This window comes from Choloepus didactylus, chromosome 4 (genome assembly GCF_015220235.1).
Source record: "Choloepus didactylus isolate mChoDid1 chromosome 4, mChoDid1.pri, whole genome shotgun sequence".
In the NCBI taxonomy this organism is placed as follows: Eukaryota; Metazoa; Chordata; class Mammalia; order Pilosa; family Megalonychidae; genus Choloepus; species Choloepus didactylus.
This window is the reverse complement of record NC_051310.1, coordinates 20464498-20482145: the sequence shown is the minus strand read 5'-3', so window position 1 is coordinate 20482145 and position 17648 is coordinate 20464498. Positions and strand designations below refer to the sequence as shown.

Genomic DNA, 17648 nt, shown 5'->3' with positions numbered 1-17648 from the left:
GTAAGCATCCATATTGTTTAAGCCACTTTTAGTAGGAGATTCTGCAACATGCAGCTGAAAACATCCTAAAACAACAGAAAGGTGACTCGCTGGCCACTGGTGATCTCAGTAAGAACAGCCCCAGTGAAGTGGCAGCAGACGCCCAGATGGAGTGGGTTAGAAAGAATGTGGGTTGAGGAAGTAGAGACAGTGACATCAGATAACAGTTACCAGGAATTTTTCTGTGAAGGGACATAAAGGTGGTGGCTGGAGGTGATGCCCGGTCAAAGGGGATGATGGGAGATACTGAAGCACGCTTACATACTAATGGAAATATTCAAGTAGAAGAGAAATTGCTGGCTCAGGAGAACAGATGACCAAAGGAGCAAAGTCCTTGAGAAAGCAAGGTTGGGGGTGGGGGGGTTGTTTCCCAGTGTAAGTGAAAAGTTTGGCCTTAGATAGAAGCAACACACTTCATCCAGAGAGGAATAAAAGTGGGGCTGATGGGTCAGACACAGGAAGCCCGGCAGACGTGGGGTGGGGGTGGGGGGTGAATGAGGTTGTTCCAACTGATTGCTTCCTTTGTTTTCAATGAGGTATGAGGTATTTCAAACCAAACATCAAATGTCTTTTGAGACCTATCGAAACACTTCCTCCACTGTGAAGTCTTTCTCAAGTTGCATTCTTAATTCTCTCTTTCACAGTCCCATAAGACTTTTTATCTCTTCCAGAGTATATACTCCGTGTTTATTGACCTGTACTACCAGAATAGAATCTCCTTGAGAGCAGAGACCACTTCTTATTATCTCGGTATCAACTATAGCGCCCCACACAAATGCTTAATAAATGCACTGAATTGAAATGGCATCTTAGAGTGTGGGGATAAGAAATACATCATTTCACCATCTTGAGGAGAATTATGGAAACAAAATGGTTTGTCGATGCTTGAATAGGTCCCATCAAGTCTTTTTTTTACTTTTTGTCCCCCATCAAGCCTTAAACTCTTTTTTGTGTGTGCTTTATGGAGCACCCACCTGCACCAGCAATTTGTGCTGAAGACATCTTGGTGAGAAAGCTGCTGAGCAGCTGTAGAATTCATTCCCCCAAAAGCCATTTAGTCTGCCTGAGAAGTGGAGAATCTCAGGAAACGAACCACATCCCATCATTCTCATCATAAAAGCTCACTGGCTGAGGAGTGATCTCCAGAGAAGAAAGGGAGGGATAAAGCGGGTAAAGCTTTACATTCTGTCTTAGTTTGGGTTCCCCCAGAAGCTGACCCTAGAATAAGGATTTGAGCACAAATCAGTAGTTTCTTTGGGAGGTGAAGAAAGTACCAGAAGGGGAGCTGAGTGGAGAGACAGGAATGGCAAGACAGCCAAGAAACTCAATAAAAAGTGCAGAATCAAGCTCGCTACCATTGTAGGCAAATAGACTTGTTCCCAGTGAAGAAACTGAGACCCCAGGCAAAGTATATTCCTCAGTTATCCCACCCAAGGCTGAGGGACATCTCCCATCAGTCACTGGTTGAGGACTGCTCCTGGGGTGCATGAACTCCCCAGCTTCCTGCCTTCCAAAGGAGCAGCAAAGTAGGCTCTGTCAAGAAAATGCCTATAAGCAACATCGCAAGAGTTGGTAGCTGGAAGTCAGGATGTGCACTGAAGGGGTAAGTGTGAGAGGCTAAGGGCAGGGCTAAGGAAGGCCTGCTACACCACACATTCACATACCCTGAGACCAGGAATGGGGTCACTTCCATGAGAAGTCTACACTAGATGGAATTTCCATGAAATAAGCACAGAAGCTCTAAGTCCTGGGGTCTTCCCATACTTTCAGCTAATTAGCTAACTTAAAGACCAATTCCCAAAATTTTTAAGTCAAATAAGGTTTACTGGTGTTTCTTAAGGAATCTGGAGATACATAAGGTACATAAGATTGTTTTCCTTCTTCTTTAATGGAAACAACATGGAAAGCACATTTGCAATTTTAATGATCAAACTGGGGCCTTTTCCAAGAATAACACATGAGAAAGAGTAGATCAGAAGCAGTTTTCAGGAAACTGGGGAAAGACCGTGGCACCTGATAGGATGTACTGTCTCATCATAGCCACATTAGCTCCCTGATAAACATACAACGAAGACACTCATCCCACCCAAGAGTCAGCCAGAGCCAGGGCTTTCCCAGTGAAATAGGCCCACCACCCCCAATGCTATGACAGCAACTAGGAATGTTTACTGTTTCCTGTCTTAGGAACAGTCCTGGGGCCAGGGCGGGGAAACCATCCTATACTTCACAGTATTTAAAATAACAATCTACTATTAAAGACACAGCAAGAAAAATGACGTTTCCTCCATGGTGTTGGTTGGATTGGATTACCAGACTCCAAACCCAGAAACCATATTTCTCCCGACATTTTCATTGCTATAGCCTCCCCAGTTCATGTCATAGCTCGAGGGAAATGGTCAAAAGAACAACTGAACAACACAAGTCATGGAGCACCAGGTGGGTGGTCTTCAGCCATGAATGGAGAATGTCACAGTCCCGAGAGGAAGGACTCCCGAGACCACCACCTGAGGACGGGTCAGGCCTGATGTCCAGGGCATTCACTCCAAGCGGGAAACATCACAACCCAGAGATGGGGCAACACAACTCAGAGATGGGGCACCATGAAGAGGCCCCTTGGGAGGCCAGCGAGCAATGAGAAGAGAATGGACCTTGGAGTCAAAAGAGAATGGGGTGGAAATCCCACCTCAAGCACTTTCAAGCTGGGTGGCGGTGAGCAACATACACAGTCTCAGCTCGACTTCCTTATCTGCAAAATGAAGTTACTAATACCTCTCTCAGATGAGTGTCTATTGCTTCATTCAAAAATAGAAATGGATGCTACAAGATGGATGAACCTTGAAGATATCATGTTAACTGAAAAAAGCCAGCCAAAGAACATATATTGTATGATTCCATTTATAAGAAATGTCCAGAATAGGCAAATCCATAGAGAGAGAGTAGATCAGTGGTCAATAGGGGCTAGGAGAGGTTGGGGGGAAATGGGGAGTGACTGCTAATGTGCATGGGGTTTCTTTTTGGGGTGATGAAAATGTTTTAAAATTAGGTGGTGGTGTTGATTGCACAACTCTGTGCACAGCTACTAAAAACCACTGAATTGTGCATTTTTAAACAGGTGCTATTTATAAGATAAATTATATACTCTAAAGGTGTTATTAAAAAAACAGAGAAGGAATGCCCACTACATACAGGTTGTTTGGCAGCCACGAGAGACATCTAGGTCAGTTGGCTGAACATTAGAATATTAACTGGAGTAACAAGCAAGGTGACTCAGGCTGGTGTGAATATTAAACTTACGTGTTAAGCACTGTGTGCTCTGTACTTAGAAGGCTCTCAGGTAAATGATGTTACCGGTAACCATCATTTACTAGGCACCTTCTATGTGCCACATGCTGTGCAGAACTTTCTGTGTGCATTGCCTCATTTAAGTCTCAGAACCCCTAGGAGATGGGTGCTGTTATCATTTCTGGTTCTTAGGAGGGGTGGGGAAACTTAGGCACAGAGAGGTGGGTCCACACCTAAGGTCAGGAGCTTGGCTGTAGCAGAGCTGGGATGCAAACCCCAGGCTCTCGTGCACGCTCTCCTCACACTGCTCAGCTCCAGCAGCAGCCAGGTGCGGCTTCGTAATAGCGATTAGCATCATCCACACCGCTTGCAAGGTTCCCTGGCTCACTAGGACCCGTTTTATATAGAGCAGAATCCCCCAGCAGCTGCTGATGGGATAATTCCCTCAAGTCTCCCCCAGCTGCTGAGCTGCAAGTCCTGCCAGTGAAAGCCCACCACACCCCGCCTCAAACTCCAAGTACTATTCTCACTGGCCCCTGGACTCTCAGGGAAGACCCCGCCAGCCCCCACCAGCCAGTCCCACCGGCTGCTGTCTGCTTCCCCCCACGTGGCCAGGGCTGACACCCTAGATTCTCTGTTGGCCTCAGCCTGCCCCAGCAGCCCAGATGCAGCAAGACACTGCCAGGATCACAGCAAACCAGCCCTAATCTCCCCCTATTTGAGAGACAAGTAAATTTAGACACTTTGGAGATCATGCATGGCACAAAATTCCCAACTGCTAGAGCCTGTGTGTGAGTGTGTGTGTGCACTGTATTTAAGGACCTAACATTTTGGCATCGTGCAATTCCTCAGAGATTAATTTGCATGTCAGCTTCATAGGGGAGACAGACTCTACTCTAGTCCCAGTGATACATGCACAAGTCACACAGTCCTAATTGACAAAGGTCCTTAATACAATTTAAATACAAACTAGGCAACTCTGAGGCCTGCTCTGAAATTGCTGAATTTTCTAACAGAATGTTGCTGCCTTCAGCAGAGCAAAAAGACACCAGAATGGTCTCATTTTCATCCTTATTATAAAATTGTAAAACCCCCTTACTTGTCAAATGTGTGCCTGAAATAGATTACTAAAATGCAGAAGAAGGTGACCTGAATGTCTGATGAGATGCTGAGCTTTGGCCTGGTGGTGAGTTTCATGAGGCAGGGACTTTGTCTTGTTCATCAGTCTCTCTCCAGGGCCTACACAGTGCTTGGCACAAAGAAGGCACTCGGTAAATATTCACTGAATAAAGGAGTGGGTGCTTTCTCCAAGAGGCCAAATGTACACTCACATCCTTAATTGTTGTGGACTTATAGAGTTCACTTTGGAATCTCAGAACCAATATGCTCCTGGTTCTAGGAGAGCTACAGCACTACATTAATTCTTCCTCCCAAAGGATGTCTTCAGGGGAAAAAATAAAACGTCCCAGCAACTGTTGGCATTACCATGAGAAGCAGTGTTAAACAACGGAGGTTAGAAGATAAGGGGTCAGGGTGGGCCCATCCCCTCTTTGCTTTTCCACCAAGAGCAAGTCGCTGGATATCTCTAGACTTGGGTGTTGCCCTCTGAAAAGCAAAGGTCCCTTACAACCTTGGAAGCAAGTTTAATGTGAACAAGATGAGCCCTGGGCAACATCTGCACAGGTGGAAATTTGCCTTAGGTGCCCTTCCCCTCTCTTGCCACCACCTTCTGCCCTTCTCCTGCACCTGCGGCATCTCCATTCCCCACCATGCCCCCGTCACGCAATTCTATCAGTACCCACAGCCCTGGGTCTGTGCCCTACACAGCATCTCCCCAAGGCCTGTCCTTCCACACTCGATCTTTCCCTCCTACTTTAGGCCACGCCATCAGTACATATTAGCCCAGTGTTCTGTCCCTGCCACGGCCCAGCTCTCTCATAGACACTGATTCACCGGACTGTACCGATGGGTAATCAAGAGTTAGTGTGTTACCCTCAGTAAATATTTTTCCATTTTAACAAGACGTATTCTGGAGATGGCACATTAATCCATTTCTCTATCAAGGTATTCATCATATAGACCATAATTACTTGATTATGCACCTGTCTTGGTGGCTAGCCTGAGTTCTCTGGTCACGCAGCCTCATGTCTTCTTCATCTTTCTGTGTTTAGTGCCTAGCCCCATTTCTGCACGAACTTAATAAATGTTTATGGACTAACCAGATGGACAAATGAAAGGCTGCCAATGAATAGCGTAGCTAAGGTTTCAAGCACCCTGGTAGGCCTGGGAAGGGGGGATTTGGGTCGGTTGTGAGAGAGACTTACAGGGCTCTTCAATCCCACCCCCTGTGGCTGTCTGCCCTTCCTGCCTTTAGAAGGGAAACTGAATGCAGAGATTATTGCCTGATGAGTGGCCATTCATGCTGATGGAGAGGCTGTGTTCTCACCCTGCCAGAGAAAAGGGCCGGCCCATCATACCCGCTCATTAATTCAGGCTTCTGTGAGGCCTTTCAAGCCAAGACAAGAAGGAGGTGACTAGCAGGGGTTCCCATTATAGTCAAAGGAGAAATATCCCAGTGGCACAATACTCGCCCGGCTCCCAGCACACCAGGAACAAAGAGACAGCCAGTACAGAAGGAGCACTGGCCATTTTTATTAGGCCCATTATGCTGGAAGCTTTGAGAGGCATTTGAAGTACAACAGAATATGGGCACGCCATAGTTTTCAGTTTGTTGATTCATTGACTCCAGATATGTAAATTATTACAGACACAAGGGCTGTGTAACAAAGTTAAGGAAAAGATTATTTTAATTAACAGAAATTTAAAATGTGCCAGTTGTTGCTTTAAAATACACCTTCTATTTGCAATCAGAAGTTTGGAATTGGTTGTTGTAAACTACAGATGTCAAATATCGCTTTTCCCTGCTGAATGTTTTTCAGAAATTCCCATGCTCCCTGTAAGAAGTCAGAGAGTATCCCAAGTGAGTCTACCACCCAGCACTAAGGCAGGCACATAGTTTGTATTGTTCATAAACATTTGCTGAATGAATCATTTGATCGATCAATCAATTGATGAGTGGTTTAAATAATCTTTAAAATACAGATCTGATTGTATCACTCTCCCACTTCACACTGCTCAGTGCCTTCCCACTACTCTCAGGAAAGAAAAAAACAAAACTCCTTAACAGGACCTACTAAACCCTGCACCGTCTGGCCGCTGCCCACCACCCCATTCTCATGTCGCCATGCTGCACGTCACTCTCCAGCCAGTCCCGGAACCTGGTCTCCTGGCCAGCGCTACTACCACTCCTCACCGGCTTCCTCTGGTTCTTTTCTAACACACTGAAAAATGTCAAGCTCTAAACCAGATTGTGAGTGTAGGAGTGTTATTCAAAGCCATGAGTGCCACAAGCAGTTATCATTACGCACAGATACACTTTAATCTGGAGTATGTACATTGCATGACATACAACTAATCTTTCATAGTAAAAATGGAAAAGCCCAGGAAAGCATGTACATGTGGCTTAGTCTGGGTTACAATGTTGCAGGTGCAGGAATTAAAAACAGGGCCTTAAAAAAGTGCAGTTAGTCACTGTGTGTGTGTGTGTGTGTGTGTGTGTGTGTGTGTGTGTGTGTGTGTGTGTGTGTGTGTGTGTAGGGGAAGGAGGGGACTTGGCTGGATGAAAGAGAAGGGGAAACAACAGAGCAGAAAGTGGTCACGATGGCCTAGGGGCATCCTGAGAAATTTTCGGCCCTTGGTTACCATGGTGACAGACAGGCTGCAAGTTGGCTGTGGGACATGACTGGGGCTCAGGCAGCCTCATTCACCCACTCGCACCCTGTCCTAGGCCCTCTTTTTGCATTTTGTGCGGGAAGTGACATGTTCCACAATGCCCAGCTCTCGATCATTCTCAAGTCGCGGTGGAACTCAGAGAAACCGCGCTTCCTCTTCTCTGCACAAGGCACAGAAGCTCCAAAACTTTATTCAGAACATCAGATGGCCTCAGGAATAAGCCAGGAGGGCTACTTTTTTGGAAACGGGGCCTTCTGAGGCACCAAATGTGCCCTCCTTCCTGGAAATCATTTTCTCTTCAGGAGTGTGCAGAAAAAAAGCAATGAGATAAGCAAAGAACCAAACATGCAAAATGAGACAGAAGGCGCTGACAGTTCCCGCCAATCACCTCTCACTGTGCGGCGTGCCCGTCACTCCCAGGCACTGTCCCGGCCACCTTGGCCACACTCTGACTTGCGTTTTAGTCACACCACCAGACACATGGTCTGCCGTCACTGCAGACACACACCAGACATTCCCAGCTTTCTAATGCTCGGCCTCGAGGCTGTCCAGTTTTCCTGGCTTTATCCAAGGAGGCTGGGTTTTCAGGTACTGAATCTGTAAGGGAAGGGGAGAAGACCCAGGAGTTACCCCACTCAACCTCTGGGTTCCGAGTGGGAAAAAACAGCGTGTATCGTGGGGTCATTTCTTTGTTACGGTTTTACAGAATTACACATAGCTTGATACTTCCACAAGATAGGCTCAGAAGATGCTTTCCAGCATTGAATACTCTGTTTGGACTAGTAGGTATACTGGGATCTAAGACCATATATTCATACTGGACACAAGTCATCATACTCACTGTCTTCCTATAATATTGTTTCCAGCAGTGGGTCCAAAAGAGGGATAAATGGAGTTAAATGAATTATGGTTCCAAGATCAAATGGGAAACTCAGAGTGAAACAAAATTAAACAGGTTTCAGTACTGCAGGATTATCAGGGGGGAGGTATACGGAGTAGAGATGAGAGCTCAGACATTTAGCAGAGACCCAGGGTTCAAGTCATAGCACTAATGGTAACTTTGAACTAGCTTCCTGGGTCTCAGCCTCCTTGTCTGAAAATAGTAATATTAATTTCACCTGTTGCTTTGGATTATAAAGAGGATTATGTGAGATAATGATTATAAAGCCCTTAACACCATGTCCTGCACTTAGTACATATTCACTAAATAATAGGGAGGAAACTCAGGGTGGTTTTAAGATATGGCCTCAAATTCTCTGGCATTCCTTCCTTCCAAGTAGAGCTTAATACCCCCACCCTGTCAAATGTGGACCAAACTTAGTGACTCACATCTAATGAAAAGAACGTAGCAGTAATAATGACGGTATGATTTCTGAGATTAGTAATGAGCTATGATTTCTGAGATTAGATCATAAAAGGCATTGTCAGTCTACCTTGTTCTCACCTAGGTCAGTTGCCCTCAGAGACGCCAGTTGCCATGCTGTGAAGACACTCACGCAGCATGGAGAGGTCCTCACTGGGAGGAAATGAGGCCTCTCACTAACAACCAACAGCAATTTGCAACTCACATAAGTGAGCCATCTTGGAAGCAGAGCCTCCAGCCCCGGTCAAGCCTTCAGATAACAGCAGTCCCAGCCAACATCTAACCACTCATCAGAGATTTCCAGCCAAACCACCCAAGCTAAGCCACTCTCAAATTCCTGACCCACAGAAACTATAAGATAATAAAGGTGCATCATGGTTTAAGCCCCTAAATGTGCTATGCAATGTTTATTATACAGCAACACATTTAAGTAACAACTGAGGGTCATGACTACTCTCCAGGAAGGAATAAGCATGCATCATTCTGCAAATTGACCTGACCATGAAGCCATTTTTTCCACAGAGCATCTGACAAGACTAGTTTGTGTTCCATGGAACATAATTTGGGAAATGCTGGTCTAGACCTTAGGAGTTTACAAAGTTCATTCACATTTATTATCTCATTTCATCATTCAACAACTGTTAAGCAGGTGTTACTGCTATCTTTATTTTACAGCTCAGAAAGGTTAAGTGACTCATCCAAGTTCACACAGCTAGTAAAATTAGAATAATAACTCATATTCAAGTACCTTGATTCCAAACTATGCTCTTTTTCTAGTCTTTTCTCTGCTTCCACCAGAACAGCCCAGGTGTTTTAAGCCTGAACTAAGAACACTGGGGGCCTAGGAGAGTCCCAGGAGTGGTGAGTTCTGCTATGGGTCACCCTCCCACATGATCTGGGGAGAGAACAAGATGCTTCTTTTCAGGATGCTGGAGCTGGGGTCTGCCCTGACCAAACACAACACATGCCCTCTGCAACTCTGATAACCACACAGCACAGGGACCACTCATGGAGCCCTTGCGATGCTCCAAGCACTCCTTTCAGAGCTTTTCATATATCACTTTATTTAATCCACATAACAAAACAAGGAAGGGCAAGCCATAATTATCTCCATTTTATAGATGAAGAAACCAAGTCACAGAGAGATGAAGCAACTTGCCCAAGATCAACCACTAATAAGTGGTGTAGCTCAAATTAGGACCCAGGTGATCTAAGACTGTTGGGAAAGGAAGGGAACTTAGCAACCAACAACCAGCTCCCTCCTTTTCCATATGAGTGTCAGAGCCAGCACTGGAATGCAGGCATACCACCCTAAGACCCTACAGAGAGTGGCATCTTGCCCAGGCATTAGGTTCTAAGGTTAAATGAATATTACACGCATTTTCTCTCCTATCAAATTATTTTAAGGAGGTACATCCTGAATCAGATCTACCATAACTACCTCCCATATAACCTCAAATTGTACCACAAGAAACAAGTGCCTTTGGCCTAAAGCAACATTCCCAAAGAGTGGAATTCAGTGGAATTCCAAAGCAGAGTGGTCCATTGTTGAAAGAGACTAACAAGAGACTGTCCCAAATTTGCAGGGGAAAAATATAATTAATTAATGGATAGAATCTTTTCATCTCTGAACTCTTAAACATTTGACACCTGTCTTCCTCTCTTTTATGACAAAACAAATGAACATTCATTGTCAAATATCATATCTGATACAAGCATCTCTATTTAGCCTGTCAGGCTCATAACACATTAAATTTGGTAAGTGATCCTATTATCTTTATCCTGCTAAAATATCTGATGTATTATTACTTGGGGGACCTGAAGGCCTGCTTGCATATAAGAAATTCATTTTCCTGGTACTAAAATTGTCCATCGCTTTTATGTCAGACTGACAAACCCTGGCATTTTAAGCCATTCTGCAAAGGTCACCATAACTTCTACATTCACCACCTGAGCAAATCTGCCTTTTCACTTTAAGCATTTTTTTCTAAACTGCGAACACCCCAATATCAGGCAGTAGAGTAGAAAAAAAAAATTTAGGATCCTTTGTGTAAGAGATCACAATTGAGATCAGAAAACAAAAATATGAAGAGAGAAAATAAAGAAGGGAAGGAGAGTTTCTGTTTGAGGTGATAAGAAAGTAGAGGTGATGGTTAGCACAATATTGTGAGTGTAATTAACCCTATTGCGCTGCACATTTGAACGTGGTTAAAATGGAAATTCTGAGTTGTATATTTGTTACTACAATAAAAACAATACATAAATACCTACCACCAAGGTATTCAAGCTCCCATTTTCCAACATTCTTTCCCACATTGTGTTACTAGATGACGTTCCCTGCAATCATGTGGTTTATGTTTGGCAGCTCCATATTTACTCCAAATCCCATGTTTCCTTGTTTCCCCACTACTCCACTTTGCTTCAAAGTTCCCTTTGGGGCACGAGGAACTAATGGGTTATAGTATATATAAACTGGGAACCCCTGAAATCCTGTCCTTCCCCACAATTTCTCATGCTCATCCCCACTCCCCTGCCTCTGGGAATGGCAAAGGAAGAGAATAAAATTCCTCCTGTGCCTCCCCTCCTCCTATGTTAATGCCCTCAACCCACCCCCAGCCTAGATGGAGGATTCGATAGGCAAGTTTCATTTTAATTCATAGTACTCAGGCCCATAAACTTATGGGGGCTGTGGAGGTATCAAACTGGTCTGCACAGTTCTAAAAAGTCAATGTTTTCAAAAGAAAATAGGAGATTTTTTTTCCCCATTCTGGAGGATGATAATGAGCTTGACACTGAAAGTACCACCAGGACCAGAGCCTGTAGGTGGATGGTAACTTTGGCCTCTTTAACTCTGATGGTGACCGGGCTCCTGGTGCGACATTTGAGTACATTCCATAACCAAGTCATGCCGACCCCCTAACCAACTCTAACCCTTTCTGGGTCACCCAGGAAGCATCTTTTATAACAGAATCTGAATACAGCAAAAAATTGTCACCTTAATTTACCTTTCTGCAACAGCCAAGAGAGTTCTTCACAATGAAATCTCCAAATTGGCTATTGGTAAAATGGCTTCATTATACTTCATGATTAAACTTTAACTTCCTACGGATCAAAAGTATAAAGAAATCCACTAGTTAAAAAAAACAACCACCACAAAAAGCATGTTTCTTACCAACAGCCAACCCCCAACAGTGTGTTGATGTAAGACACGCTTTACACCATATCTCATTAGTGGTTGAAGTTTTGCAATTTGGGGCAAGATGTGGATAGTATTTTTTAAATGCATCTGATGTAGAGATGATGCTTATATTCAGCCAAAGCACAAATGTATTAGAAATAATGTGGAATAGCAAAGTCAACTTGCCCAGGCTTAATTCCAGTCAGTGATTATTGGGATTGTCAGAAGGATGATGAAGCTCCCTTAGACACTGCTGGAAAAGAACTCTGAACCAAATCTTGGCCAGACAATCTTTGGAACATTGTTCTTCTTTACTTCCTAGGATAATTGTGGTGATTTGGGCACATTATTCATCCCACTTGGAATGCTGATCTCCTGAGAGTTGGATATTAAATCAAAAACACATGATTTTCTCTCCAGAAAATCTAAGTTATGCAAATGTGTGTTTGGAAACACATTAATAAAAATAGCACTAAAGAGAAATTGGAAGTTGAGCACAGTCACTTTCACAAGAGACAGAAATCTTTTAATCATAAGAGCAGAAGTGGGATCTGAGGATCGTCACCTGAATACCTGGGTTAAAGAAAGTGTTGGCCTGTGCAAGTGCAATCTGCTGAAAACAGCCTTTGTCCAAGAGCTCACTGCTCAGTAAAGAGATGCCACTAAATCTCTCAGAAAAACCTTCTGGTACTCTTGGGTGAGAGAGAATGGGAGATGTGGAATGGGCAAGGACTCTGGACGGAAGGTGAGCTTAAAGGAAATAGCCTTGGACTTCAGAATCAAAAGAACTAGGCAGGGCCCAGTTCTGCCTGTTTGCAGCTTTGGACCCCAAAATAAGTCTTTCTACATCTTAATTTACCCATCGGTAAACCTCAGACTCTAGTATCTACAAAATAGCACTGTTTAAGGAATGAATGAGAGAATTTGTAAAAAGTATTCTGTAAACTGAAAGGTGCTATGCGGGCATGGTACAGGTGTCTCCAGAATTTTGCATTAAAGTATGCATTAAAAACACAGCTTTAAAAAAAAAAAAAAAAACCCAGCTCCAGCTCTGCAGTTTTGCTTCTTTCTTAACTGGACTAAAATACCTAAAACTAGCCACACTCCAATGGCAAATATGAGCCAAATTATTAACTGGACATTGTCCATATCTTTGTTAGGCTAGATCAGCCCAGCCCCGAGCCAGCCTTTTCACTCCTGATGAAAGGGGAGAAAAGAAGGAATACAGTCTGCTAGAGGCTTTGGAGAGCTGAGAGCATGCAAGTAGGTGGGAATATCAGTGTCCTTTCCAATATCCCGTTATTTAGGGATATTCTTCCTTTCTCCTTATTTGTACATCACCATCCATAGCTTAAAGGAGTCCTAGAATTTCTGTGATGTATTTACCCTTGGAGTTCCTCTCCAATCCATCCCACCATCCATGCATCCATTCAGCAAAGGGTTACAGAGTGTCCGCTGTGTACCAGGCACTTCCTGGGGCACTGGGGATATGACAGTGGACCAGACAGAGAAGCCACTGCACATGGAGCCTGCATGCCAGTGAGGGAGGCTGGCAGCAAACGTGACATGTGAGTAAGTAGTAAGAAACTTTCAGATCATGACAAGTCCTAGGAAGACAACTAAGCAGGTAACATAATAGTGACGGGGCTGGTGAAGGGGAGGAAAAGTCTCCATATGGGACAGGGAAGTCCTCGCTAATGAGGACTGAGATTCAGTGATGGGAAGGAACCAGCCATGTGAACATGCAAGGAAGCCCATTATAAGCAGTGGGAAGGGTAAGTGCAAAGGCCCTGAGACAGGAAAAAGTTCAATCTATTTGAGGAACAAAAGAGCCAAGTGGCCCTAAGGTCAGAATGAGGGGGAAAGTTGAGGAGGTGAGATAAAGAAGTCAATGGTCCCTCTCCACAAGAGAGGAAAGTGAAGCCCAAAAAGGTTAAATGAGCAGCCCAAAGTCACACAGCTAACTACTAGTACAGCTGGTTCTAAAACCTAATTCTTTTGCCCCCAAATTCACAGTTTTTTACCATATTAATTTACTTGGCTCAAGCTGTGGGAATATTGTTTGCCAATCTTAGTAGTTTTATAAAGCCCTTCAAATACATAAACAGCAAACCAATCCCAATTTCAAGCAGAAAGCCCAGAAGTGATCCCAGTGATGTAAAATGCACCTAAGTTTTTGCATGAAAGCAGAGACTTAGTGCCAATCTACTTTTGGGTAGGTCCTACACAAGCAGTAACTCTTATTTGTTGAAGGCTTAATTTTATGAATATGGAGGAAGGTCATAGACCACCAAAGAGTAATCACTTTAAGTCTTGTTCTTGCACCTAAATCTCTTGACAGTACTTTGCTTAATTCATCCAAGTGCAATCAAAACCAATCTGTTCTCCAACCGTCTTCATTCTGTGCTATTAAATTGTCAGGTAATGGGGTTGTAAGAAAAACATCATGATTGCAATTTCCTTTCACAACCCATCAACACCTCCACCTGAAGATTCAAGTCTGTTAATACTCAAATCCTACAATCCATTTAATTCCCTCTGTCCCTCTGCTTTTCCATTATAATGCTAGGTTTCCTTTCATCTTTACCCTACTAAACACCCTGTATTTACCTGAACCTCCAAAGAACAAACCCAAAGTGGCCAGTGACTCGCCCACCAGAGCTAGAAGTGGAGACACCACTTGGCTGGTTGGGTTAGTGGAGAAAGAAATGAATGGGGAAAGGCTGATTCACTGTTTCACTGCCCTTCCTCCTCTTCCCCTTCCTTCTCCTCTCCCTCATCTTTCTTATTCTCTCCCTCTCTCTTCCCCTCCTTCTCCCAACAAGCCACTCCAGTCCCTGCCCTCTGGGAGTCTCACTAGGCAAAAGCCAGAGGTTCCCAAAACTTAAGACTAGGAGACTACTTAAGAGCCTAGATTCTAGTCCACTAGTTGTGTGACCTTGGACAAGTTATTCGACCTTTCTGTTCCTTGGTTTCCTCATGTACCAAAATTAGGATACTACCTTCCTCCTACAATTTTTGTGAAGACTAAATAAATTACTATATGAAAGCGTTAGACCGATGCCTGTCACATAGCTTCATACAGGTGTGAGAAAATGCCACCGCACTCCCTACTCCCCTCCTGCCTCCAACCCTGGCTAGAAAAGACCATTGCCACCCCCAGCTTCAGAAACAATAGTGTGTGAAGACTGGCGTGCCTATGTCAGGGCACCTGATTGGAAAGCAGCTCAGTGGGGCTGTGATGGCAATCAAGTGTCAAATGAGGATATTAATGCTTAAATCAGATAGCTGTTGGGAAAATAAAATGAAATAATGTACATAAAGCACCCGGCACAGAATGATGCTCGTCAAATGTTATTTCTATTGGGGTCTTATAACTTTCAGAACTATTTGGTTGTGACTGTGGATGCTTCTTGAATGCTTCTTCACTATTGAGGTTGTAAAATGTGAACATTTTCTGTTTTTATCACTGTGACATGAATACACAGAGTGACGATCCTACAGAAATGAATTTTACAAGTCAAGTGTCACAAAATCAGCCCCATATCCTTCCCATTCCACCTGAGTTCACTGAAGATCCCAACCCTTTAGACACCTGTGCATTTGACATATCCCTTGGATGACTCAGGAGCATCTCCAGCTCAGCATATCCTAGACCTGACTCATGAGCTTTCCCTCAAGTTGGGTCCTGGCCTCCTGCACCTCAGTCATTTCCAATTCCTCCACTGCCACACTTTATTTACACAAAGCCTGTTGATTCCACATCCTCCATGGCTCCCAACTCCATCCACTTCTGCATCCTCATGGCCACCGTCCTGATCCATGCCACCATCGCATCAGGTCCCCCATATCCTTTGGGTTACACATTACGCCTTCCGAAATTTAGTTCAGAGCATGTCCCTCCTTTGCTTGAGACCCTTCGTAACTTCAGATAAAGACTACATTTTCCTCCCACCCTATAACTCAGCCACCCCAACAACACAGCCTTGTGTGGTCTGAACCCTGTGAACAGCCTCACCACCACCCACACAGAAAACACACCATTGCTCTCTGCTCCAGCCCTGGCCACCGCCATTCAGTTCCTCAAAAATGCAATGTTCTCTTCTGCCTCAGGGCCTTTGTGCTTGCTATTCCCCCTTCTGGAACATATTCCCTCCCTCTCCTCCTTAGCTGGTTAACTTCTATTCATCATCCAGGTCTCAGTATCAACAGCACCTCCTCAAGGAAGCCTTCCCTGATCATTCCCCTCCTCTGGTCCTTGTCAGTCTCTTCTACCAAACACTTTCCTAAAACCCTGACCCTCTTCTTCATGGATCATATTTAAACTTGTAATTATGTATTCCTCTGTGGGATGATTGATTTAGGTCCACCTCCCTCACTGTAAACTTAAAGAATACAGAGCTTTTGTCTTTCCAGTTCTGGCTGTATTCTCAGTGCATGGTATGTAGTAGGTATTCAGTAAAAATGTTTACAGGGATTTTTTTTTAAAGCAAAGGCACACTTCTGTATTTCTAGAAATTTAGAGACAAAAATAGAAGGGTTGGATTATATTTAAGGTGTAAAAGCCTCAGTTTTTAAAAAAGGCACCACCACTCACTCTTCAATAGCCAGTCAATTCATAAGACATTCAGTCAACATACGATCTGTTTCCTCTTCTCCAGTCTGGAGAAAAGAAGAAATACACTCATAAGGAACATTAAACACATACACACACACACACACCCCAAAAAAACAAATTTCAACCCCAATATACACAGAGGCATTGCCTAGCCCAACTCAGCCTTCAGATGAGCGAAGAAAAATGCTAAAGATCATTATTCCTGTCAAAATTGAGACACTTGATGTCAACTTGTTCTGCTCCCATCCTGACCACTAGCCACTAGCCTTCACATCTATCTGTATGCTAATTACAGGCACAGTGGCCCACACTGGGCACACACAAATCTGTCTTAATCGCTCCCTTCAGCACCCAGGGAACACTGTCCAACATTCATAAGAGCTTCTAAAAGACATCACAGCTCCCAGGGGCACACTGCATGACCCCTCCTGGAACCCCTGAGTAGCTTGCAGCCCCACTCTTCTCACAAACCCTCTCTCCTTCCTCCCTCTCAACTCCGACCTGAGCCAAACTCACTGCCTGGTAATAAGATTGGGCCAGATTCGGGAGGCCCCCATGGGCTCTATTATTCTGCACACTCAGTGCAAAGGGCCACCCCCAGGGACGGCTGCTGCAGATCTGAGCCCCACTTGCTGCCGGGAAACCTTTCCCACTGGGGACCCTCCGGGCAGGCAGCTCCGGGTCCAGGGGGAGGCACCCCACCCATCTGCCAGAGAGACAAAGATCACCAGAAACAAAGGACATATGCACTCGCGCACGCAAAATCAAAAGCAAATACCGGCACCTGGTGCAATTTCAAGCCAAACAGCCGGCTTGGTGTGCCTTTAAACAGATTTTAAAACAATCCAGGACGGACAATGATTATGTGATAATGACAGGCACCATCCGGGTTCGGAACCCACGCTGCCTCCGCCCTCCTCCCACCCGCAGCAGTTCCCAGGCGCATCTACCAGCCTCAGGACACACGCTGCCAGGAGCAAGAGTCCTTCCACTCCTGTGGGCGCGCACCTGCGGGAGATGGAGGCAGGACGCGGGCGGAGGAAAGGAGGGGATACCAACCTTTAGGATCCCAGTTCACCTGTTTTCTTGGTGTCTCGATTGGAAATTTCATTGCTCCGTTGCCCGGAAGGGGAAAAATTGAACCGAATCAAAATAAAGTCCTCAAGCTTTACACGCCTCGGTACAGCGGTCCAACAAAACAATTTCCAAGAACGGGGGAGCCTGGAGTGGTTCGTGGAAAAACCCCAGAGAAAGACAAGTGCAAAAATATTGGCTTAGGAGAGAACTGGAGAAGGCCTGGGTGTTTGCGCCAGTTGGGGGGTGACCGGCCGCGACCCCCTGGCTAAAAGGAAAGTAAGATCAGGGAGGGGTGGATG

The 17648-nt window shown here is 44.7% G+C and overlaps 1 protein-coding gene across 1 annotated transcript in view; it reads right to left on the bottom strand.

The window, feature by feature from the left end:
- The window catches only part of KCNK10 (potassium two pore domain channel subfamily K member 10), a 122746-nt gene extending 105342 nt beyond the window's left edge, over positions 1-17404 (bottom strand). Inside the window, exon 1 of the mRNA XM_037835258.1 lies at positions 17332-17404. Coding sequence (XP_037691186.1) covers positions 17332-17383 — 52 coding nt within the window. The 5' untranslated portion in view covers positions 17384-17404. The remainder of the gene's footprint in view (positions 1-17331) is intronic.
- Between the last annotated feature and the right edge of the window lie 244 nt (positions 17405-17648).